The 27,573-nt window shown below is 37.4% G+C and overlaps 1 protein-coding gene across 3 annotated transcripts in view; it reads right to left on the reverse strand.

Moving 5' to 3' along the window:
• Positions 1-27,573, reverse strand: part of HIPK3 (homeodomain interacting protein kinase 3) — a 113,201-nt gene that overhangs the window by 20,926 nt on the left and 64,702 nt on the right. For all 3 annotated transcript variants that reach the window (XM_013957902.2, XM_067296176.1, XM_067296175.1), the window contains exon 3: positions 3,597-3,720. In XM_013957902.2, coding sequence (XP_013813356.2) covers positions 3,597-3,720 — 124 coding nt within the window. The remainder of the gene's footprint in view (positions 1-3,596; positions 3,721-27,573) is intronic.

Genomic DNA, 27,573 nt, shown 5'->3' on the forward strand with positions numbered 1-27,573 from the left:
CCCAGTCTGTTTACGTTCATTTGTTCAAATGTTACGTTCATGTTCAAATGTGATCATTTAGTTATCCAAGAATATTATGAAGTCATGGAAATTGGGGGGAAAAAAAACAATGCAATTTAGCAGTTAAACACCTCTGCACATTTTAATAAAGCTCAGGAGGCATTGCTATTTCCCACTAAAATGTACAACTGTTAGTGATTATATTAATTTATGATTATATCCAGCAAAAGCTTACTTTCAAGGGCTACCTTCTTGGTTGCTGCATACCAGGGGGACAGGAAAAAACATAGCATAAAGCATTTTCCTTTTCATTTACTAGATGAGACATACCCACTAGCAGGAGGAAGTGAATTTCCTTGAAAGCCACCTCCTAAGATTGCTGTACTCACGTACACAGAAGAGAACACTTAATCAAACTTCTCTGAAGCAAATTTTGCAGACCTGCTCGAGGATGAAGACATTCTGGAGAAATGGGCAGAGAGGAACCTCACAAAGTACAAAGGGAAATGCAGAGTCCTGCCCCTGGGGAGGAATAACCCCCTGCACCAGTACAGGCCAGGGCTGACCGGCTGGAAAGCAGCCTCGCAGGGGTCCTGGTGAACAAGCTGAACGTGAGCCAGCAATGGGCCCTTGTGGCAAAGGCTGAAAGCCTAAAGCATTAGGAAGAGCGCTGCCAGCAGGTCAAGAGAGGGGATCCTTCCCCTTCTACTCAGTACTGGTGAGGCCACAGCTGGAGGAATGGGTCCAGCACTGGGCTCCCCAGGACAAGAGAGACATGGCCATACTGGAGCAAGTCCAACAAAGGGCCACTAAGATAATTAAGGGACTGGAGCACCAGTTACATGGGATATGGCTGAGAGAGCTGGGCCTGTTCAGCCACGAGAAGGGAAGGCTCAGGGGGGATCTTAGCAATGTGTATAAGTATCTGAAGGGGGGGGGGGTGTAAAGAGGAGTGGGCCAGACTCTTCTCAGTGGTGCCCAGTGACCAGACGAGAGACAACGGGCACAAACTGAAACACATGAAGTTCCATCTGAACGTAAGGAAAGACTTCTTCACCGTGAGGGTAACAGAGCACTGGAACAGGTTGTCTAAAGAAGTTGCGGAGTCTCCATCCTTGGAGAAATTCAAAAGCTGTCTGGACATGGTCCTGGGCAACCTGCTCCAGGTGACTCTGCTTGAGCAGAGGGGTTGGACTGGACAATCTCCAGAAGTCCCTTCCAACCTCAAGCATTTGGTGATTCTGTGAACCCATCTGCCTAAGAGGTTGCTGCTGTTGCAGAAGTGGTTATACCTCTTCTTCCACAGAGACTTCTCTCATGTGAGGATCAGACAAGTTGCCAGACAAGATATTAACTGATGCCTCTAGGAAACTTGAGTGATGTAGCTGTCTTAACTACCTTTTAAATTCAGTATTCATTAGTAAAGCACGCATCTTATGTACATCAAGATTAGCTCTTAATCCACTTAGTTCTTTAAGTGAAATATAGCATCTTGGAAGGTGGTTGCCACTGGTGATAATACTATTTACTCATACTATCTATCAGGACCTAGGTCAAACTGTGCTGGTCCTGGGCCTACAAACAGGAAGAAACAAGTGACTGGAAGAAGCTGTCAAAGAGATCCTACTGTCTAAAGCTGGAAGGAAAAAAACACACCCAACTAACAAGCACAACAAAGATAAATGGTATTCCTGAGAACTCAGAGCAGGTCAATGACAGGTCAGGGACAGAAAGTACTCCCATCATGAGGCGAGTGCTCTGCTCCCTGCACTCTGCTGTCCTGCATGCACCTGGGTTCGGCAGAGAGCAAGAGGGCTGCAGAGGAGTGGAGGGAAAGAAGAGCTAACTTTGTTTTTGAAATGAGATTCTGTGTTGTTCTCAAAAAGATTCCCATAATCATAAGAGGGGTCTTCATGCTTTTATAGAGAGAATAGTACTTCTCTCTATAAAAATCAGAGGCCCACAGCTATGTACTCCAGTTGCCACACAATAACACTCTGGGCTGCTTCCATCAGGAAGAATCACGAGTTTATTCGAGGGAAGAATCCGGAGACTGGCAGAATCTTCCACAATTCAAACCCCTACAGCATCCTAAGCCACTGACAAGCCACATTTCACACCCGAAAGAAACATTTACCTATATTTGAGATTGGGATCCAAAGATAAGGAACTATGTTTACAGATTCTTCCTCACCCACAGCAGCATCCATTTAAACAGTCATTTACAGCAGTATGGGGCAAAATGTGGAAGCAACTCTGAAAACTATGTATTTTAGTCCTTTCTGAATTTCCGGGTCTTTTCCTGTAGTCTGTCTTGAAACAATAGGTAGATAAGCTTGCCAAGCTCCTGGAAATTTTTGATACAGTATTCCAGATTATTTCCAAAATAAATGCCTTTACTTTTCCCTTACAAAACAAGGTGAATTAGAATCCTGCTGAAGGTAACTGTTTCTCTTTCATTCTCCATATTAACAGAAATGCACTGTACAAAGGTCTTCTAACTATTAGCCAAGACATCAACATGTGTTTTACTCATAGATCACTTCCTACCCATTAAACACCAAACTTTGTGCAAATGAAGGAAACAGAAATACGGTACGTGACTGATATCAACACAACATCAGTATATTCCCTGACAGTGATTTTCACAAAAGAAAAGTAAAATGCATAGATTTTTAGAAGAGTAAGTCTGGTCAAGCACACAGAACCAAAAGCCCATAATATGAAAATCAAAATTTGAATAACAAACAACATGCTGAAGGAAGTGCCTCTACACTGAATGTTGAATCAAATATGTAGAAATTAGTAATAAGACAGTGCCATCAGCACTGTGTTTTTCGGAAGTCTTCATCACTTTCCAATACCAAAACCAGATGGGGAAAGTCAGAAGTCTGATTACGGTCCTTCCAGATTTCCACATTATGCTAGAAAATGACAGACCTCTCTCTCTCTCTCTCTAAATGTTTTAAATGAAAAATGTTCTGTGTCTTTCATTAGAAACAATAAAACATTGTTTTTTTTAATGCAGCTTGCTAATGACAAAGTTGAAAACTCCAACAAAGCAAAAGGCGCAGCTTCAAGTTTTATCATTACATATATACAGTATTATTACAACTGTTGATTCTAGTTCCTCACAAAGAAAAGGCTCTCAAAGCTTTGAGCTATGCTGGATTTCCTGAAAGCATCAGAATTACTCAGAAGACAACTAATCCTGACATCTGAATCAAGATCCCAGAGTTAATCCTGTCCATGGCAGTTCAAAGAGAGATTATAATGCAATGATGGTAACCACAAACTTCAGTTTCCATCAGAAAAAAGCAGCTTCAATACCAACATTTATTTTGCAAGACAGAAATAAAAAAAGAAAGACTTAAATTGAAATTTAATTCAGAAAAGCAGCACAGTATACAGTTCTGTTCTAGAAACAGGATTTATATTTCTAAGATAATCATTAAGGCTAAATTAAAAGCATTGAATAGACTCAAATAAACATTACTTAAAAGGGGATATGATTAGCACCACAAATCCTGAATTTAATGATCTGAAATTTGTAAATTGCAGAAAGTGTGCATATACTTGTGAAATTATTCTTCTACCTGGTCATATTCCAGTGCTCCTGGGTACAGTGGCCATCCAAGAAACAGCTCTGCAATCACACACCCCAACGACCACATGTCTATGGCTTCACAAAACGGCAATCCCAGTATAATCTCCGGTGCTCTGCAAATTAAATGTGGTTACTGAATTTTTTCCTTAGGAAAAAAAAGTAATTTAACAATCCAAGATGACAAAAACATCTGTTGTTTGAAAACACAAGCTATTTACTTCATTAAAAACATAACTTTAGAAATTGCATTTTGCTTTATCTAGATAATGTGTTAAGATTTTGCGGCTCTTTCATTTTTCCTACCAATAACAGTTTGCTATGTATATGAAAATACATTATCTGCCTGAAGAATGAATCGTTACTGATTCAACATTTTTGCTTTTCCTCCAGATGACCTCAATCATTTTTCCACTCAGAATGTCATACGCCTATAAGAACTATATTCTAAACAGAATAGGATGATTTATCTCAAAAGAAACAGTTATCTGAAAATACCCTTGCACACTTCCAACCTGGACAGTATATTCAAAGCTATTTAAAGTATCAAATTAATTACATAATTGCAAACCATGTATGCACTCAAACCAGTTCGATGTGATCAATTTTTAAATCACTTTAATGAAACCATTGCACTTTTCTAAAGAGACCAGGTCTTATTTTTCACAGAAGTGAATTATTCAACGAACTGCATTTGAATTTACTTCTGTTTAAAAAATATATATATATATATATAACACAACTGCTAAAGGGCCTTCTAACATTTCTCTTCTCAAAGAGCAAAACTAAAATATTCCATAGATATCATGGAGTTTTATTTTCATTTTTTCTTTCTAAAGCTTCTCTCCCACTTCACTCCAGTTATAGATAAAAGGAAAAAAATTAAAATACATTTGCATAGTAATACAGAAAGAAGCCTGGAGACATGAAATACTATTTAAAACATCACACTATAATGTGATTTAGTTTTAAAACAGACAATCTGTTGTTAGCTTAACAAGTAAAAATCAGTATAAAGGTGGTTTAAACTAACATGTTAATTTATATCAGAGCTGGGCAGAATGGTAGCATCCAACTGGCCACATAACATAGTGGTGAGAAAAATATGATTTCTCATCAACGTAAAAGCTTAAGAATCTCATATGTTAGCACATGTTGGTGCATCATTTTAGCATTCTATACCCAAAACAGAACCTCTAAACATCAAAGACCAATACCTGGTATAAGATATTGATACCAGTATCTTATCCTCTGACATTTACCTTTGTCAAAATATTCTTTAATTCACAGAAATGCACTGTATCATGAACAAATTCTTATTTTCAAGCTATTTTGTAGTTACACATTAGACCAAGAGCTAAACTATCTTCTTCACTTTTTACATACTTACTATCTAAAAAAGGTAGTAGTTGGCAGAATCCATACGTAGACATTATCTACCTCCTCTGGCTCCAAAGTCTTTTGTGTAATAGCTTAAAAACTGCCAAACCTGGCTCCCAGGATATATGTTCACTGTCAAAGGAAAGACTCAGGAAATTCTGCCCCATATTTGACCACTGGAATTACACTAGCTTTTGCTACAGAAGAAATCTCAGACTTCACCCAGATAGGAAAGTCTGCATGCAAAGTTTTGATTACAATAAACACTGACATCAAATGTATGTATTTTTGTAATGTAGGATTATGACACTGCAGTAAGTATTAGATAGTTTTGTTATCTGAGAAATAGATTTAATGTATCTACATGCCACAAAACTAGAAATAGCAGTAAGAAACGTCTGCACTCCCCTATCAGATGGATTCTTCTCTAGGCACTGTTGCTAGAGATCTCTGCTAAAATATGCTGCCTTTGTTGTATTATGTTACAACTCTGAATAGTTAATGAATATATACAGAGTCTATGGATATAGTGGCTTTAACAAATGCATCTGCTAAAATAAGCACTTAAAAAAACTCTTGCATTTACTCCACAGTCAATATGTGCATTGTACAAAAATAGCCACAGTCAGTCAGTCTGTCTCTTGCCTTTTTTGAGAGATAGGATTGCAAATAAAGGAAGGATAAGGTTAGAAAAGCAGAGATTAAAAAAAATAAAATAAAATAATTTTTTTACTAAGGTTACAAGGTGTAATAACCTGTTAGCTTTTCATGCGTACCCAGTAGTTCTGTGATATCAGTAAAAATGCTAACAAATCTAAAGGAGAGAGACATATTGAAGAACGCACATAGTTCTTCACTTCTCAGCAACTAAACTCCTATTGATGAACAAACAGGAAATAAATGTGTTCCCAAAAAGGGCTCCTTAACATGTTGCTACAGCACAATGAACAAAAATAAATCTCAGACTAGCTTAAAGTGAGGAAGATAAACAGCTCTTACTGCACAGATATTTAAAGGTGGTTGCTTTTCAGATTCAACTCCTTCTATCGTGGCCTACCGCTGTCCATTGATATGGCAGTTGTCCCACCAAACAGACAGTAGAATTTTACTCATTTTATCTCAAGTATTCAGCTCAAGTATTTTTGCAAAGAAAAACGGTTTGTTAGTCTTATGATCAGAGGTCACTTTTAATATTTATTTTAACTTCTGGTTACAATCTAGTTTGGTAAGGGGGAGGAAAGGGCTAGATGTGGGTGTCATTCTTCAAAATATTTTTTAGATGATCCACAGTTCTCTTTTCATACAAGACGACATATTTTTATATGCATTTTAAGAGAAAAATCCTACCTTTCCTAACTACAATCACAGACATAAATGGTGTTAGGTATCCTAATACCATTCAACTTAACATCAGATCACTCAAAAAGACTGTAAATTAGTCCTTCTCTAAAAAAGAGACCATGCACTGCCACTTAATGTCTGCTACAGATGACAGGATACCCAGGTCAGCAGAAGCTACCATAGTCCCCAACTTAATAAAGAGCATCTGTATTTTCCTGTACTGGTATATCACTGAGCAGAACATAAGAACTTTCTGTAATTTCTTATTAAGGATACCAAATCTAGTACTTAAATGACATTAAATGCAAGATTTTACAGCAAACTAATATCTATTTTCCTCTTATCAATGTATTTACATAAATTAAAAACACTGAAGTAACAGAAAACTTTATTTAGAATTTAAGTGCACTATTACTAGGCTGGAAAGATTTACCTTATTAAGTAACAATTCCTAGATTAACACACCAAAAAATGTTTTCTCACTTGACATAACGCAGCTTGATTCAGCTGTGTTGCAACAGATGTTTGCAATGATTGGAAATACTTAAAAAGATGAGAGATGCAATTGAGCATTGGCTTCAGCCTCTTGTTTAGATAGTAACATTTCTGCTTATTACATCACAAACCATGAACACACATTTTCGGTATTTTTATAAGAAGTTTATGACAAAAGAAAACCACATTTTGTTCTGTTAACTAGCGTAAAGACTAGAAAGTTTCATAAGATGTTACTAGCTTCAGTATGTTAGCCAGCTTAGAAAGAATCAACAAAATAAACATATTTGAAGAAAAGTGAAATAATCCCTCCTTTTGAGGGAAGAATAAAAAAAAATAAGCAAAAACAGAACAAAAATCACACCCTTACCATCGTAACAGAAAAAATCCTCCCAATTTTCACACTGGAGGGACAAAGAATAAATAGCAAGAGGAGCCATATTCAAAAGAAGTCATGACAAAAACTGTTAGGAGTCAAGCCATTTCAAATGATCATTATCTAGAAGTCTTCAGTCATAAATCTAACTTAGAATAGAAATTAAAATAAAAAGCTAAAAAATGACAGCTAATGTACATAATAAAGATCAAAGAAGAGCGTGAGACACTAAAAACAGCAGCTTCCTGCAACTGCTAATTTTATGAAAAATTCTGTTGAATGCACGAGTAATTTCTAGGTGCATTCCTACTGAAGTTCTTGCAATAATTACTCCCTCCCACACATATCAAACAAATTAAACATTGAACAATTTTTATTTGTATTTCTCTTCTGGCAGTACAAGAGGGACCATACATCTTTTACCTATGACAAGCCATTACCGACCACAGGGCTGCCGCCCTTCAGATGCGGGAAGGGTGCAGAAAGAGCCGCCCTCCCCGATGGCTCGCACTCCTTTCCGCACACTTAGGCCACTCCTTGCTGAGACCAAAGCCTTTAACCACTGCCTACACCAGAGAGGCTGGGCACAGGCAACGTGGCCCTCCTTGCCCCTGTTACCACCTCGCACTCACAATTCTGAGTTCTCCTTTCTCCCCTTGCTTTTGAGCAGGAATCACCCATACACTACACTGCCTTCACCAGAAGGCCTAGATGTCTATATCGACAATTCAACATGCAGGAATTCACTGCCTGTTTTTCTAACTCAAGGCTAAAATTAACCAGACCCAGGAACTTATGGAAAAAGCTAAACAAGCAAAAAAAACACAAGAACAAAAAAACCCACAAACCTAGGTATCTTTCCATATAGCAGTAGTATTTTAAGCATAGATTTAGCTACTTTATTCCCAATTAATTTTAAATTCCGTCCAAGTATGCAGACAAGCCTGAGCAAGTATTTTAATTTTCTGCAGACTCAAAACACAAATAACAATTTTAATAGTCTCTCCAAAAATTTTGATTTCTATATATTTGTACAGTTGACGATAAATGCAGACAACATTTCTAATCCGAGCATCTAATGCAGCATTTATACCCCTTTCATATAAGCCAAACATTACTACCCCTACTTACCACTGTTCCATTGCAACGACATGTAAAAATTTATCTGGTGGATAAACGCCCCGTCACCACTATGATGACTACTAATACAAAGAAGTCATCAAAAGGGTAGGAGATTTTTTTCTTTTTTAATGAGCTGCTCAAAACCTTCCTGAGAGATCAAGAGAACTCACATAAGTGAATCCAGCTTGCAAGAGTGACTAGAGTCCAAATGGGTTCGAAACCTGAGAATAAAACTGTTTTCCACTACAATTACCAGCACAAGGCAAGCATATACTTTATAAAAGCAATAACCAGATTTGGGTTGAGATATGTAATTCATCTTCTAAAGAAAAGAGGACTAACAGAAAGATAAGATGCAGCAAAATAGTGAATGAGAGATGGTAATGGGCATTGTAACAAGTATTCTCACGTACAGCTCATTTTCTTCAACTACCAGTCTTTATTATGAATGTGAAGTGCAAACCTTTCTAAAAGGTTTGCAAGAACTTAAAGATTTTAGGCTACAGAGATGCAAATCAAAGTATCAACATTCAGTTAAAAAATAAACAAACTACACACACGCACAAGTACACTTTAATAATCTGAAGGATGCAATAGGAATGAACCACTCAGTGACGAATTTTGTGGATGATGAGAGATATACAGAACAGTTGGTTCTCTAGAGCATTTGTGATCGCCTTCAGAAGGCATTTCAAACATTCAATTAGATCAACACAATGACAGGCAGTATAGCATACATGGGGTACAGTAAAACCACTGAAAATTAATGCAAATTATTCATTCATGAATTAATTTCCCATAAAAATCAATAGGTTATAAATTAACCAACTTTCCAATGAAAAAAATCTAGACAACTTTATGGATAGCTCAAGAAAAATATCTTAATATTGGGAGCAAAAATAATCAGGATATCAGTACTTATTTTTAAAGGACAAAGACAAATCCAAAATTATTATGCCTTATATAAAACTAGTGACATTCCCTCACCTTGAATGTGTGTGTTCACTTTTGAATTCTGTGTTCAGTTTTGGTCACCCCATCTGAAAAAGGATACATCAAATAGAAAAGACGCAGAGAAGGACAATGTAAATTAAAGACTTGGAGATACTCAGATACAAGAAGAAATCCTGATTAGAACTATAAAGCTTTAAGAAAAAAAAGAATGACTGAGCAGTAACATTACTCAAATTATATAAAATAATGAAAGAGAAGCAGACAAGTGTTCCTAACATCCTGCCTCACTATAGAAAACTAAAGAATCCCCCATTCCCTTTGAGATTAAAGATTGATGCAAATATAAAAGCTAAGTGCTTTTTATTTGCTTTTTTTTTGCCTTTTTTTTTTTCTTCTTTTAGCCAAAATAAAATTAGCCTTGAATCACAGACTGCTATTGAGGTAAAATATATTAAGAGTATTTAATAATGGATTGACAGAAAAAATAGCCACAACTGCTCTAAATTAAACAATCAGTTTTATATTAATGGACATTAAACAGCCATCAACTGGGTAGAGCTGGAAGAAACTTGCTTCAGAAGACACTGAATTACAACCTTCTGTTGTAGCAAATTTTCTCCAGCAACCAAATATCAAATATACAGACCATGGATCTGATCACATACATATTTCCCATTTCCTACTATTAAAATCACCAGTGTTGCAAAAAGATAAGAGTCACTCAAGCACTCCTCTTGATCCAAACCAAAAAGCCTTTGCAATCTTCTTCATGATCAGAATATTTTTTATTCTGAATGCCATTTTGTTAGATTGAGAACCACTTAAATAAAATTTCCAGAAGTTTTTAATACAAGTACATTACAAATAAATTGTTCACTCGAGGGAAAACTTCTTTTTTTTAAACCAAGTTTCATAGTTCATTTGTCTCTCACTTTTAAGCACATCTGGATATTAAAATACAGATTAGCAGCATCATGCATTAATATACATTTATTCTTTGATATAAGTATGGTATATAATTCCAGACAAACAAACTAGTTTTTCTCCCACCACTCTGACAGGATTGTTGCTGTAAACCTATAAATCATAATTATATCTGAATATTCACAATCTGAATTTTCTTGGACAGTTTTGTAGTGTTAACTATACTGTATTAGACATTAGGAAGTACATAGTTAATAGCCTTTTTTTTTTTTTAACTCTAAGAAAGTAAGAGAATTTAGACTGAAAGCAAAAATGTAAATACTCAGAAACAGACTCTGGAAAAATTAAGCAAGTAGGATAGAGGCATCTGTCTATGATGTGTTAGGAAAGAATCAAAAATACTGCTTTATAATTTAGGGCTATGTCACTATGTATCACAAAAGACAGGGAAAACAAACGTATTCAAGAAGAGATGAAAAGTTCTCCCCTCATCCATACGTCCATGGCTCCTTTGAAGGAGTTGTATGAAATCCCAGATCTCAGGCGGCAAAGGGTAGTGCAGACAGGAGGAGTCACCGTAGCTTGTGCAAACTTCTAAGGATACGTTATTGCTATGCTGTTGTCTACAGTGCTGCACAAAAGAAATTTTCATTTCCTGATAGAAGAAACTTCATTTTAGCATAATGAAACTTTTTCATGAAACTAAATGATGCTCAATGGCTAGGAAAGATCCATGCAACATCACATCTTTCCACTGTCGTATACAGCATACAAGGCTATGACACACAACTGCCAGTTGAACTTCGAATGCTGACCCTGGTATGACCTTATAGAGGAGATAGGAGAGACATTTCAGATTTTGAAACCTCATACAGAGTGACCCAAATATGTGATTACTCACAAAAAAAGTCATGACTGCAAACAATTTGAGCACAGGGCTCAAAACCGAGGGGGGAGAAAAAGAGAAAACAAAACCAGGAAATCAAAGCAGAGCAATTACCAAATAAATCCTGGGTTATTTCTTCAAATAAAACAAAATTAAAAGAAAGCTATCCCAGCATTCTGTCATGGTACTGAAGAATTGTGCTGAAAGAGCCACCACAAATTTTAACTTGATTAAAATACCTTCTGCTACTGCTTACTAGAACTACTAAAGATCATAAATATGCTTAGGTTTTGATTTTTGATTTTTTTTTTCAGCTGAGAATAATAAAATAAGAAGAGATTTCAACAGATTCTTTTCCACTTATTCACTATCTCTAGTGAAAAGACATGTAGATTTTATTAAAACCAGAATATGTCCACGCTTTGGCCTTTTTCCATGGTTTTATTTTTCTCAAAAAGACTGCAGCTTGCCAAGGGACTGACTTATGTGCTTGCTAAACAGCTTTTGGATCAATTTAAAATTAAGCAAAGTAGACGCTGATGTGGCAATTTAATGAAGAAAATCACGCATACAGAAAAACTACTCAGATATTTATTGGTAAATAAATACTGCAACTTAATAAATTTTATCTATGCTTGGGGTAGCAAAGTATTGATTTTCAAGACATCAAACGAGGTTACTTACCAATGACTGAATTTTGACAATATCCTTCATGTACTCACACCTGTATGCTTTACTGTTAACTGTGAAGCCATCCAGCAGGGCTTTACCTTTGAAAGAGTCGGAAGCTGCAGGAGCTGGTGCCCGGGACGTTGCCTCTGCCCTGACCTCCAGGGAAGTCCAGGCCGTGCCCAGTTGCAGCACCACCATCCTCCCACGCAACTCGGGTGCACGAGCAGCACGATGCACCAAAGTAACTTTTGAAGAACAAGAATGACTGATAAGTAACTCCCTCCTTTTCTTATTGGAAAGGGAGCTCTTCTGCCTCCCTACAGAGTATGCAGTAACTGTATGCTGACTCCCAAATTGTGCTTCAAAGTAGAGCAGGTTATGGCCTGCTACAGGCCTATACCAGTCTCTAAACTCTTGTTTTTCACACCTCTTACTAGAAAAATCCAGACTCACTTTTTTCTGGAGGCTTTCCAGCCTGTCAGTACTGCCTTTCTGAGATGCAGTAATGGCCTACACATCCAGTCTACTGAGACAGCCTCCATAGTACAGCAGGGTGTGTTGTTCTGAACACTCCTCCCTGTCTGCCACCATCACCTTTTGGCGGGGGTTGTTTTTGTTGGGGGGAAGGGGGGAGAAACTCCCAGAAAATGAAAACATCCCAAAATCTTTTCGTGAAACAAACAAAAACCCAAACAGACAGGGATGAGCTGGGGAATACTCCAAATTCATTTTTTGAAGAAAAAGAATATACCCACTATGTAGCTTGAAAGCAAGAGAAGAGTGACCACAAGCACAGATAAACTGCAGACCACCACGTAGTAGCATGGGTAGTAACCTCAACCCACCTGGGGAGAGCACGCGCAAGCAGGCACCCAGAGAGAAGATCAAAGTGAGTGAGGAAATTATCAGCACTGATTTCCAGCTCCAAGAAAGCACAGAAGAAAAGAGAACAGCACAGTCCCAGAGATGTCACGGTCTCACAAATCAGTGAGCTAAGGAGATGCAGGATCTTAATCTCTTTCCCTTTGCTTTGCTGGTATTGATTTTGTGGGGATGTACACTTCTAATTCAATAGAGATCTGCATGGACTTGCAGTGCCTGAACCCACAGGTTGCCACACAGGTATGGAGTTCACACGAAAGGTGAGCACAGCAGCATATGCTTGTAGCACCCTCATCAAGGACAGTGCAGCCTTACAAGTCAGTTTTGTTCAAAGGCTTCTTTAGATTTTACCCCTGATGATAACGCTCCTACAGAAAAAACAAAAGACAGATGGATTGGGGCCTATGATACAAAGTTATATTGGGCCTAAAGAAGCCGACTTCCGAGCCCAGTGTGAAAGGAGAAGGCAAGGAGGCTGCTTTTGGTGCTGCAGAGATGCACACAGGCACTAGACCCGCAGGTCACCCTACAACAGCACATCTCAGCGAGGACATAATAAGCAAAACAAACTGCAAAACTAATTACCAAATGAGTCCCATCAGATACAAAGCAATGGTAACAGGTGTCAGTTTCTGATGTGACAATAAGCATGAAAATCCCCCTTCTCACGCCTCTTTTTTTTTGGATACAGTTCTCACTTTGACATAGTTCTGGTAAAACACCAAAGAGCACAAGGATATGGCTACTATGTCAAAAGTCGTATGTGAATCATAATACATTTCTTTATATTAACTATCCACAAAAAACAAACAAGACTAAAGGAAAAAAAAAAATCTATCCTGATGATGTAAAGGCAAATTCCATTCACTCTGGGGCAGTACTTGTAAAATCCAGCACAGGATTATGACACTCCTGCATACCCCCAGGTGGGCGCAACTTCTAGAGGCAGCTCTGCAGCTCAGCTGAAAGAGCGCTATAAACCATATTATATTTGAAATTATTTTCTAGCGCTCATCTGTTGCACAACAGTTCTCCACATAGGTATCTTGCACTGGAAGTGAGCACATAATATACATATCTGAAAAGATAAGAAAATCTGCTAGGACCCTCTTCCATTGTGAAAAGATTGTTCAATGCTGATATGCGCCCATCTGGATGATGCATGGTGATGCTCTGATGAAATTTTGCAACTCAGACTGATAAAATTCTACTTAAATTGCAACAGTGATTGTTTGAATTACAGGAAGCTCACTGAACATCAATACAAATGTTCCGGAGTGGGTACAGTGATGCCACGTCATTTATCTGTCTCAGACTTTCAGGTCATTCTGTATTCATACGAATTAGGATGTTTATCTTATTTACTTTCCTAATAATGTTCTATACACAGTATTAGAATAAGAATGACAAAGTATTATCTTGTCTTGTAAAGTGAAGGTTGTTGTCCCTGATACAACCCTACCCTCAAAGAAAGATTTATCAGAAAAAAAAGTTATAATTTTAGAAAAATGTCAATGGTTTTATTACAGAAATTTTATGTAGCGATAACCAGATTAAAAAAAATTGTCAATGCAAGAATCAAACACTGGCAACGAATTTAGTTATACATCAGGAAAAAGAAACTATAGACTTGTTAGAGTAGTTTTACTTAAAAAAAACAAACAAGCAAAAGAATCTGGGAGAAATTACTATTTAAAAAGAATTACATATCTAATCGCTTAAAATTCAAATGTTCAAAGTATATAAAATTCAAGAAAGGGAATGTCTAGCAAAACGTTAAGTACTGATGCCACAGCTCCGCATAGGAGATTCATGCCTTGTTCACCAAATAAGTGGAACAGCAAATTCCATTTCACTTTGGATATACCCCTACATAAAGTAGTATCTGGTCATTTAATAGTTATGTCAGCTGCTAAATGGAAAAAAATGAACAGAAGCCTGACAAGAAGGCTATGACAGAGAGCCCGCAGAGTAGCAACCGGGGCAGGTGGGTTAACATAACTGTAATATGAAATTAAATCTCCTTTTTCAAGATTGCAGTAATGAGACTTTTTAGTGAATAAAAATATTTTTAAATACTGCTAGATTCATATCCAGCACATGTATATCTGTCACAGTATTTTCTTGTGATCTGTTGCTTCCATACAGTAATGCATAAAAATATATCCAACATACATTACGCACTGAAGCTCAACGAACTTGACTGTAATTTCTATACTGCTGAAGTCATCTGTGTTGCACTGCCAAGTGAACAGACAGATGACCTGATAAGCTTTTCCAATTCTGATTTCTATGATTACATCTCTGGTGTAAAATATGACACCATCAGAAGTAGTATCATTCTTACCAACATTTCAGTGACTCCATTAGCACAACTACGTGGAAATAGTAGAGAGCCTAAGCTTTTGGGCACTATGGCAAATAACCTAACAATGTTCTGACAAAACTAAGAAATTACATTAGAAAATGTAACGTGTTTTTTTTCTTCTCTTTCAAACCTTACAGAAAAATTACACAAGTCTATTTTGGTAGGCTAGACTGTAAGACTTCAGCTTTCCAGTATGTCACATCACCTGCTTGCTGTTACACTACAGCCTGCTTAAAGAACCCATACACAACAGTCCACCTTCATGTATTTCCCAGCCTTAAACCCCATGAGTAAGAGTTTCCTGTTTTTTTCCCTTTTTTGTTCTCCTTAGGTGCTTTTTCCTCTCTGCTTTTTCTGTTTTCCCTTCCTGGTATTTCAATTTATTTGTCCTTTCCTGTTGAAAGGAGAGCCATTCTATTCTTAGGGGAGTTTCAGATCCCAGAATAAACTGCTTAACTATGTATCTATTACATCGAGATTGATGTCATGTCAGAATCCGACAACATGCTGCAACCGGAACGCGACTACAGCAAGGAAACTGAGCACTTCTGCAAGTTCAATTTAGCAAACATTTTTAAATTAACATGCCATGCAAAAGTTTAAAAGATGCCACCCAAATGTTAAAATACAGTTTTGGGGGTTTTTTTTCCATTTATTCTTTTCACTACATAAATAGTCAAGTTTTTAACTTTGATTTCCTTTTTAAAGCAGTTTTTGCTTGACATCTAACACTAAAAATCAGACCTTCATCTCCACACTAAAGGAAAGGAAACCAGGGTAACTGAATTACACTGGGAATTCCTTTTAATCATGTAGAATGATATAATTTTGCTGTCATAGCAAATAAAAGTTAAAAACAGATAGTACAGTCTTAAGGAGGAAAAAAAAAAAAGATAATAATGGGATCTAGAGCCTTTGATCTAAGCAAATCCTTTGAGTCCAGTCCAGGGCAGTAGTAATTGGAAGTGGCTCTTTATTTATGGCTAAAAACTTCATTCTGTTCCCAATATAGACAGACATTCATGTTACGAAAAGGCACCACTTGTTGACTATATTAACAGAGGCAGCAAGGATCAAACAGAGAACTTTCCCCTCACTTATAGAAATACAACATCTAAAATCAGGTTACAGGACGTTGACTGTTTAGTGGCTTGAGCTGTTGTTGTGTAATAACTTTGGTCTCCAAGGGAAAAAGGAAAGGTGCATTATCTTCACTGCACATTCTTTTCAAAGGACAGAGAAAATATTACACAATTTCACAAGACCCTGCAAATAAACTCTGCTGGCAGCATGAGAAGCAATAAAAACCTTCTGAACTTTAAAAAAGATTATTTATTTCAAGAACACAACTGTCCTTTCTTTAAGCTATTAAAATACACATATGAATAAGATTAAGAACTCTCAAACATGTACTAAACTGAGAATTGAAATATATACCACGTAATATCCATAATCCATTTAAATGCCATACTATTTCAAGAATATATTCTAGTTTCAACTTTCTAAATGACTTACACCAAAACACAAAAACAAAAAATGCCAACTGAACTCTGAATTTTACTTTGGTTTACTAAAAACACCAGCTACCAAAAAAAATACAAAAATAAAATCATTTGGAAGTTACATGTAATAATTTTGGCCAAACTCTGAGCACTGCCCTAAAGGCTGATCTTTCCGAGAATCTACGCTGTAGAAATATTTACTTTTAACCACTGTTCTGTTGTCGAAAAGATGAAAGCTAAAGTTAACTAACTTACCTGCATACATTAAACTTGGAAGTATTAATCTCTTCTTGAAATAAAAAAGTGCACCTGCCCAGAGAAGCCCACCACTGCTCGCTTTCCGCAATGCTCTAAATGTTTGCTGCTTGCAAATTATGCACATAAATTTCTCTACTTGAGGGAAATCTTAGCATTTTTCTTCATCTTGTATTTGTGATGTTCCTGTACTTCATTTTGGTCCCTGACATCTGCCAGCATTAACAAAGTCCATCTGCTAAATATTCCTTTACTACAATCCAACAATTTTAAAGCTGGCTGAAATGCCTTCCATGGTCATTGCTTCTCCATAACACTGAGGGAACGGCCTTAAGATGGCTCCATCCGGTCCACTAGGAAGAAGTGTCTTTTTCCAGCACTTAAAAACATGAAAGCTTTGGCATATGCTCAGTTAGAAAAAAAAATCCAAACTTAAAAAAAACTGAGTTACTGAGAAGTTAATCATTTCAAAGTTCGATGAAGGCTCCTTTATAGCTCATTAAAAGTTTGACTAGATCGTGGCTGAAGTCAGACAGGATCATTATGGTCATCTCAAAAGGGAAATTCATGTTATATGAGAATCCCAAGGTCAGTTTTGTCTGAATGTTTTCCTAATAAAATATTGATTTTAAGACTGACAGCAGAAGGTCAATTTTTTTATTGACTAGACATAAATGAGAAATTATATTATCCATAACTAGAATAGCATAAACCATCACAAACAGAGCAATGTACTTAAGGACATCCACAGTAATCTCAGTGCCCAGGCAGCCCTACGGATCTGTTTGGGCTTACCCAGGCAGAACTGCTGGGAACCAGTGTGAAAAGGCTGATACACTAACGATGATGCTGGGACACTGGTGAGCAAAATTATCCATTACACAGCAATTGCTTAACCGTTGGAATACTTGAAGCTTTATCCACAAATAACTTCTTGACAATAAATAGTTAGAAACATGCACAGTATCAGGACTAGCTCAAAAATTAAGGCAAAAGAAACTTAAAGACTAGTAATGCAACCTTAAGAGGAAAAGAATCCATTAGAGCATAATGATAAATAAGAATATTTTTATTAGTCAGTTGAGATCTAGACTGGATGACAGCGATGTACTGTTTCGTTTTGTTTTTTTTTTTTTCCCTGTTTCCAACTCTGAAAATGGCCATAGGCAAATCAACTTGTACTGTGATCTGAGATTATGGATTTTTTTAAAAACATGAACAACTAAAAATAGCCAGCTGGGAAAGACATAAAATCCAGCAGACATCCAAGAAATCCCAAAATCTGCATATGTTAAAATTCTATGAATTCAGAGACTGAACTACAGTAGAAGTTAACTGAATTAAAGTGGTCATGTGTTTAACCTGGTAATCTTCCTCATTCTAGTCACTTTAAACTGTTGCTTAACTGCCAAATTATTGTATTTGTTCCCAGGAGGAGAAGAGAAGGAGAGCTGAACTGCAAAAGGGAGAATTCTGTGGTGAAAAGTGATTTTCTAAGGTGTCTGAGACTCACGCGGGCATACTACAGAGAACCAGCTTTACAAACTTATTCAAATCATCACTGTGTCTCAGTACGAGCTTTCTATGATTTAAAAAATGTGTATAAACACAAGTATAATTACAATTGTCATGGTGTTTGGTATATTGTAAAAAGTAAACAGGAACAGGCAGAAACTGGACAACTAAATTAATTCTGACAGATGTCAACATAATTTTAGATAAGAACACTGTGAAATAAACACCACCAAAAGCCACTACACGTGCTACCATTTCAATAATGAGTTATTACTGTGTCATAACCACGTCAAAGAAAAAACATCACAAAAATACACAGAGACAATGTTTACAAGTTCCATCATTACTTTAAAGGTAATTATTTTGCTAGAACACATGACCAGTATTTCCCTATGAAAGGTTCTCTGCTTAACTGGATTAACACACTATTGATAGCTGAATTCCACTGCCAGCAGCTACTGTCAAGTCATCATTTCCAGAACAAACCTATAAGCTATTTTCTTTATCCAGCCTGTGATGATCAGAACGAGCTCATCATGAATTTGCTCTGAAAATGCGCTAAAAAAAAAAAAAAAAAAAAATGCTGCAAAGATTTTTCAAGAGGTGCATGGCACAGGAATACCTGTTGCAATGAAATTAGCACGTGCATTGGTCACAGTTTAGAAAGTTAAATACATTTTGCAGCAAACTAACAGATTAACATCTTTAAACTAAAAAATATCAAAAAATTAGAAAACTCAATTCTGACCCTACAAAAATTGACTAATGTCTAGATGTCAAACTCCAGACACTATGTCGGGGGTGTGGGGGGGGAATCCATCTCTGAATTTGCATGGAAACAGTTGGTTAATAACATTTATGGTTTTTTCCAGTCAAAAGGGACACTCACATGTATGCACAATCACTTCCTCCACCCACTTCCTAGCACGGATGGGAGACCTAAGAGATTTATTAATACATGGAAAAGCCAGCTAGATAGTAACCTAACTGTGCCCATAAACTCAGGGTAGTGCTATTGGAAAACAACCCCTCTACCATGCTACCCAAAGCCCCAGGCTTTGCAGAGCCCTCCCCCTTCCATTTTGCTGGATGATAATGTAAAGGTAGAGTAATTAAAAGAAAATTCTGATCCTTCCATTCCAGTGCGATCACTAAGAGCGAATTCAATACCACCATAACCCTCATTTGTTGGTTAATTTCTTCCTATTTGCAGCACCTAACCAAAAACAGAGAGAAGCAAACTTACAGTAGAGTCATACTTAGTTCCTGTTATGCTTGAAACAAAAAAAACAATTGACTTTAAAATTAGGTTTAGTAACAGAAACAAAACTTGTTCAAAGCTGAGGAATTTTGAAGGCTACTTCCTTCCTCCTCTCCCAACAATACTGTTTGTTTCTTGATGTTAATAAAGCTGAGTGGGAGACAGAGCAGAGATGAGACACTGCTAATGAGGGGGTCCAAACTATCCCTTCAAAAGGCCAGAGAATTTACCAAAAAAGCTTCAGCACTCTAGGAATGCAACCGAAAGAAAGCATTTTTGTTAAAGACAAAAAGGCGTGCTTGTTGCCAAACAGGAACTCTTTGAGGAAACAAGTTACAGTTCCCTGACTCTGCATTGGCAAGGGTACTACTCTACTATACTTGAATGGAGCTCGTTAGAAAATTTTATGAAAACATTTTTCCATCAGAATTTACCCAATTTGTCTAGGTTCTTGCCTGGCTCACCAAAATCAGCAGCTGGAGATTCCCTCTCAAAACATTGGTCATTCACGCAATAAAATTATCTGTTGCTAAACAGAGCAGCTCTCAGTTAGGACCAATTTATACACATATAAAAGCAATTTCATGCAATATGTAGCTGGACTATGAAACTCTGCTGCTGGTGATGCTAGAAGTCTACATCCTTTAAAAAAAAAAAAGTCATTAGTGCACTACTAGCCACAAAAGCTACAACACAAGGAAGCTAATAAGCTACAGACCCCATAGCAGCTAGGAGAATATACTAGGAACTATCAATAAAAATGTATCCTCATCTTTGCTGCCTAGTCTTTGCTGCAGCTTTCACTATCGGCCACTATTGGAGATTGGATGCTGAATGAACCTCTGATCATTCAGTGCTGTTTTTATATTCTTCGGGTAATCATCAGAGGCTCATGCATGCCTCCTGCAGCTCCTCTTTGCCTCGGCCCATCTTCTCCTTAACAGGTTCTGTTTGATGTAGGAGAAATCACAGGATTTAGCAAAGGAAGAATTCTCCTTTACAAAGGAAAGGATATCTTACTGTCATCTAGATCTGCTTGAGAGACGTTTGTCATCTTACAAATACTGATCAGAGTTGCATGTTGCTTTTATTTTAGTGTAATGTATACCAAAAACATTACCGTAAACATGCATTTATCACTTTCACAAATTTCATAAATCTGGTTTCAAAGGGTTAGAAAGCTTTCAAATTTTTCTTAGGCACATCATACGTGAATTCAAAGAAGAAAAAAGGATTATGGCTAATGGGGAAAAAAAATGGAAATTTAATTTGAATATAAATTAAAGGTATGAAAATTAACATTTTTTCCTTAAAATCCAGTTTAAATTAAAAAACAGAGACCATGTTTAGACACATCATAAACACCCAGGAAAAGTATTATTTCACCAGTTCTTCAATAACATATGACAGTATATTCAAAGCAAGAAAAAACAGTAAATAATTGAAGTACAACAGATTTAGAAAAAAATTCAATGAAAAGACATTTTGCTTTTCACAAAGAAAATATTCTTACATATTAAAAAACAGAAAATTACACAATCATATCTATTCCTCTTTCAATTACTTTCACTGCATTCCTACATCTTCTGCATATTTAAAATTCTACAGTGACACATAGTTTTGAGCCTGCAGGGAGTGTGGGAAGAACCCAATTACATAAAATGTTATTAAGGCAGCAAAGCTGGCTACTTAGGATACTTAAATACTCAAAATAATTACATAGACTAGTGAGTGACTGTCAGACAAAAGAGTTACCTACCTACAATGTTGTACAAGTTTTTCAAACACACCCTCTCCATGTGTATGACAATTTAGCCATATGCTCTTTCAGGACTTAAAATCAAGGACACTGGGCCTACTGCATTTGCTGCAGGCCATGAGGCAGACTAGCACATAGTGCTACTCTCTGAACACCCCCATGCCAAGGCACAGATGGATGCCAGACCCAAACAACTAATTATGGAGTATCAATAGGCGAATATTGCAAAAGATAATAGGCACAAAGTATGCTTCCTTCAGAACAGAAGAGCAGGAATTTGAGCTCCTAAGAATAGGTAGCACTACTGATATCCCCAAAGAGCCATCTGCTCCAGTTAAAGGACAGTGCCCCCGGACATACGCAAGGGATCCCATATAGCAGTGCTTCAGACATTAAGCACAGGAGAGTATTTTACAACAGTCTGAACCAATTTCCATTTTCCTGATACCTTCTCATAGGCTCAGACCTACAAAAAGTTCAGCATGAAAACCTACATGCTAGTTCAACTATTCAGGCATTAGAAAACACTTGTTTCTAGAAAGGAGTTTAGAGCTTTTTAGTGAACAGCTGCACAAAAGTAGAAAAGTTAAGTACAGCAATTCAGTGCTCTGAGAAGACATTTTGGGCAGCAACACAGGAGAGAAACTAAACACAGATGCATGATTCAGAAGTCATTTCGATAGCCTTAGAACAAGAAGGAAGCACAGACTTGCTGCCCTTCGACTAGAGTGAGCTCTTTCCACAGCACAGCCAAAGCGCCCCTTCCCTGCTCACACGTGCTCTCCCTGCAATCCAGGCGGGCCCGCAGCACTGAACTGTAACCCCAACCAACAAAGTACGGCAAGCAGTTCAGAATTACTGGTAGTGTTTACTCATGATTACTTAAGCCTCTAAAAAAAAAAAAAAAAAAACCCAACCAAACAAAAAAACTCTTAATAACATAAAGGTATCACACCATCTACTTAGTCCAATATCACTCTGAAGTCAAGACTTCGTAGAAACGTCAGACCATATAGGATGTGTTTATCTCCTGTGCCTCCACTCCTGACTTGCTGTGGTAGCAGGCAAGCCCTTTACTTTAAGGGCAGCCCTTTCTTGTATACATTCCCTCCCCACTTTCCACCTGCTCAGGCTGGGAAGACTCATATATAACTGTCTTATCCATATGCCCAGAAAAGCGGTGGTTTCAATGGACCTGCACCAGCAGCTGAGGGAATCCAAGTTAACAGAAGTCTTTGCAAAGCAAGACAGAGCCAACTCCCAGCTCTTCAATCAGGTGTCAAATATCCTTCGTAAGAAGCAAAGTCACCAGGATTTTAGCACAATTATATTAACTGATCTGACATCAGTAAGATTAACATGAGTTTAGCATGAAATAAATTCCATCACACAAAAATAGAAGCTGCAGGACAAAACAGAATTCCCGTTTTAATCCAGGCTATCTGATTTAGTAGGCAAGCATGTTGTTTCGAAGTAACCATTACAATGAAACTTTCTTTTTGTTCATTATCACATGCTTCAAATAAAACATTTAGGTGCCATTCTCAAGATAATTTTTTACACTCCCCACCTCCAGAAGCAGCATCTGGCAGAAGCCTTGGACAGTAATTTTCTGTGACTTAACACCAAAGCTTTTTCAAAAAAAAAACAAAAAAAAACCCACTAATGCCCAGGATAGGGCTAATGATAAAATTCAGAGATCCTTGGGTATGTTCTCTAGTCCATTTTCCATCCTATACATCTTTTAGTCTAGGACTTCTGAAGGAGAACAGAGACAGTGAGTACAATGAAGGCAAATGGGAGAGGTAAACCAGTATTTATAAATGGATCACCATTGTTTAAAAATGGGAAAGAGTTTTTGATTTCAGGTTCAAATTAAATTCTGTATTGAACAAAAATGTATTTATTCCTTCTGAAGTAACCAAACTGCAGGAAATAGTGTATCCAAGGGCACTCTTACTCCTGTTGAGCCGCCATACCCCCCTTCTTGATTCTCTCCAGCTTCTTGCCTGTTCTACTTCAATTTTCTCTATGTGCATTTCCTCTGTGTTGATTCCTTCTGCACACTTTTCTTTCCCCATATCGTCTCCTAACCTTCCTTTCCTCTCTCTTTTGCTACCTTAGGCTTCCCATCCTCTACAGCCCTGTAAATTCATATATATACAGGAACAGTTACTTTGAAATTATCTCAAGTGTACACCCTCTTCCCACTCTCCAATATATTTTGTGGTTAGAGGGGAGTGTTGGTTGGTTTGTTTGTTTTTTTGTTAGCTCCTGCCCTGCCTGCATGGCTTGCTGTTCTTCTGGCAGCGGGAGTGCCAACCATGAGAAGCGAGCACTGGGCAATAAGCTAGAGAGAGGACAAAAAGTGCTGGTTATTAAACATTAGGAAATGATTATTTTAGAAACCTGGGAGATTTCCACACATTTCTCTATAGGCCTTTGTGCCAGATTCTGCTAAAGAAGAGAATCTGCTATTACTCCACACAAATGTAAACAAGCAGATCAAACAATGAAATTAATTACACTTTGTTCTTCTTTCAGATTGTACTACTTCTCTCTCCCCAGTCAAGAGTGAATTAACCTAGATCCTTATTTTGCCTCATATAACATCTCCAAAGAGCAATGAGCATACGAGGTAGTTAGCCCAGAGCTATGGCCATGCTGACTAGCCTGACGGTTGCTGCAAGGCAGAAAGGGCAACGGCTAACGCCTTCCCTTCCACCTTGCAGGAAGCACCAGTTTGAGTCTTCCCCCTACCCAGCAGCTGCTATGCTCAGACTGCTTCTAGTGACACCCTCACTGCTTTCATCTTCTGTCAGAATCAATTTAAAATACTCAACAGGTTTCAATGGGACTGGGACAAATGCACACTTACGCATATTCTTTTTCCTTAAGAAGTCAGCCAAAAGAATATACCAACTCTAAGGGGGGGGAACTATTAGACTAGATTCACCCAGCACCTACCTTATTTACCATCACAGGAATTTCTTGCATTACGTTGTTTAGACCTGTGTAACTGCAGACAGCCATGCAACCCTTCCAATAAAGTCAAAGTCCCATCTTCAAAACAGTACCTGTTTCTTGTCCTCACAACTCACTGCTGCAAAATTACAGATGTAGCATATGCAGAGAAACTCCAGAGATACATCAGTAACCACTCCTTAAAGAATAGTGAAAAAAGTGAAAAAGAAAACATTCAAAGAGATGTTTAAAAGAAATTATACTGAAAAAGTCTTGTGCAGGGAAAAGAAAAACTAAGCTATATCACTATATTTCATGACTTAATATACGAGCTAAAGAATGAAATCATCAGCATGACCTCTGCTATTAAACTACAGAATACTTGTACTTTTTGCCTTCATAAGACAGGTTACCCCATGTACCGCTTTCAGTTTTGATGCATTACCCAGAAGTCAGTTGCTTGCAAAATGCAAAGAGAGTTCTTAAGTCACAGGCTCAGAAAAACGAAAGATGGGGGGGAGTTTAAAAATATCTTTATAAACCTCTGAAGCAAAACTGAAATCAAAGCACAGCCGCAAGAGACAAGGAGTTGCTGCATCTGGTTTCATATGTGTTTGAAATACACAATGTAATTCACATAACTACTGCATCAACAACAAAAACAGTTAGGACACGTGTGTCCTTATAGATAAATATATAACACAAACACACCACTATACCTAACGGTGTTTTGTGTTATTTAAGCAACTAAAAAATTAACAGTTGCTTTCTAAAAAAAGACAGATTTTGTTAAGCAGTGAAAGGCATCCCAAACAGTGTGGTTAGTCCCACTGCCAGAGGACAGCTCTGGAAACAGCCCCAGGGTGCTGGCTGGGAGCGCGGAGGGCCAGGCTCAGGCGCCCAGCTCTGCAGGATCTTTCCATGCCCGCCGAGCCGCTCCCTGCCTGCTCTGAGCACGCACTTGGCCTGTGTTTCAGCATGCCACCAGCTGACTGCAGCGCACACACACAAGCTAGGAAACTGCCGGGGGGGCGGGGAGGGGAGCTTTAATTACAAAGTAAGGTCTAGCAGATGTTTAATTTTGTCAGTAAGGGAGAGGAAGGACTGAGGTCCCTGTTCTGCAGTTGGTATTCCTTATTTATATAACACTATCTTCTGTATTAAAGTCGATATAGATTATTTATCTTGGGGAAAATATGACTTACACATGCTAGTTCATAACTGAATTATTAAATAGGTATTGCACTGGCATTATTTCATACAGACCTGCAGGAGTCAGCCAACACTCATGCGAGCTAGATTCTCTGCACATATAAAATGAAAGTGCTGAAGTGTCAAAAAAAAAAAAAAAAGCCATAAAACAGGAACCTGTGTAAGGGGCATGGCCTCTTTTCAATCCCTAGTAAATTTGCAATAAGTGTTGGACTAAATTTTGGGGCTTCTTTTTTAAATTTTACATTTACACTTTTAAATTTTACACTTTTACATTACAACAGAGCAGATGAGTCATTCGATCTGGTTTGTACAGAGGCTAAGAATGCTGATAGACAAATATAAACACAAATAGGTGTTTCTCATTTGTGTATGCTTAATCATCACAGCCAGTGCAAGCTCCAAAAAAGCAGAAAAAAAATAAAATGAAATAAATTTAGTGTTAATTAGGTTTAGGTAATTGTGAAGCTGTTCTATCAGAAACTGCTTCATGGCTACAAACCAGCTTTCTTAAACTACACATCGTACCAGTGCAAAACTAACTACTGCTGTGGACCAGGAGTTAAGATAGCGCAGTGGTATGCCCCAGGCACTAATGATACACACTAATTGTTACTTATTCTTCTATTCATTATACTACAGTGTTACAATTTTTTCCTTAGTTAAGTATCTTTCAGTTTCCTAACTTTCTTTGATAGCTCTTTGACGCTTGGTAATCTAAAACAACTGGTGCCTACATTAAACACTATGTTAAATAGGCAGATTACACAGAGCAAAACAACACTAGGGACATAAGTGGTTTGGTTAAGATAAAAATAGGACTGTATGTCGACTCAGTGAGATACGCAACCCATATAGGTCAACTACTAGTAAGGCGGAGAGACCAATAAAGAAACCGCAAGAAATAAATTAAAAATATCAGTTGAACATTTGACAGGTGGCATTCGTTAGCGCTTCGCTACGCAGAGAAAATTAATCAGCATTATCATACAAGTATAAACTATAACTACAAAGTTTTCCCAGCAACATCTTCTGTACAGAAAAGCTTTTGATTTAAGAATACTTTCACAGTGGAAGTTATTGAAATAATTCAAGACTCACAGCGAGAAATCACCCTGCATAACCTACAAATTCTTTCTTCCCTTTTTATTTTCTAGGACTCCATTATCATAAATAGCTAGACTCTCTGCTCCCCTTTTAGCTCCTGTTCCAGAAAGGCAAAGGGTCCAAAACTGGTTGCATCTCCACCCAGGTCTGCACCCAGTGTGATCTGCCTCATGATGGGAGCATCAAACACATCAGTGCACAGACTCTGTACTCTGCAATCCCTCGTGCTAATGCCAGGAAAAGGGGAGAAGCTAGACCACTCTCCAGTCCTGCTGTCTCCCACTGGTACCAGCCACGGCAGAATTCATTTGTCAGATAATTCTCTAGAGAAGTCAAAGATCTATGTTATACCCTCTGTATTTACCATAAGAAAGGGCCCAAAACCAATTAACTACAACCACTTTACCGAATTCAGAAACATGGCCAAGCAGAAGATGCAGAATAAGATGTATTAAATGCATCTCAAAACATTCATATGGTGAGGAGGGTGTGTGGAAATGTTGTTGAAAACTACAAGGTGTTAAAAACATCCCTAGCTAAATAGCATACCTTATAAAAGGTTGTTTAAAAAAAACAAAAAACAAACAAAAAAGCACACTAGATCTTGAGCTAGTACAGTACTGGATGGGAAAAGGTGAAAAATTAATTAACAGAAGTCAGAAAATTAAAAGATCAAAAAAAAAACCCCCACTCATCACAATATATAGTATCATCAGTACAAATGATACTTTTGACATCAGACCTTTTCAGCAAGCGCCACACAAGCTTAATGACCTACAGCATACCCTAACACCTCAAACCAATTTTAAAAAATGAAATCTAATTGATAAAACTATAGTAATATTGCCAAAAAATATATTTTCATAAGTGTTACATACTTATAATTTTAAAACCTTGTACATAAGCTACATAGCGTACACATGCTTTCAAAGAAGGTATGCAATGCAGTGTAACACATCAAAAAGTTATCTGGCAAGTAAGTTTTTTTGAGAGA

The sequence above is a fragment of the Apteryx mantelli genome, chromosome 4 (assembly GCF_036417845.1).
Source record: "Apteryx mantelli isolate bAptMan1 chromosome 4, bAptMan1.hap1, whole genome shotgun sequence".
NCBI classification, from domain to species: Eukaryota; Metazoa; Chordata; class Aves; order Apterygiformes; family Apterygidae; genus Apteryx; species Apteryx mantelli.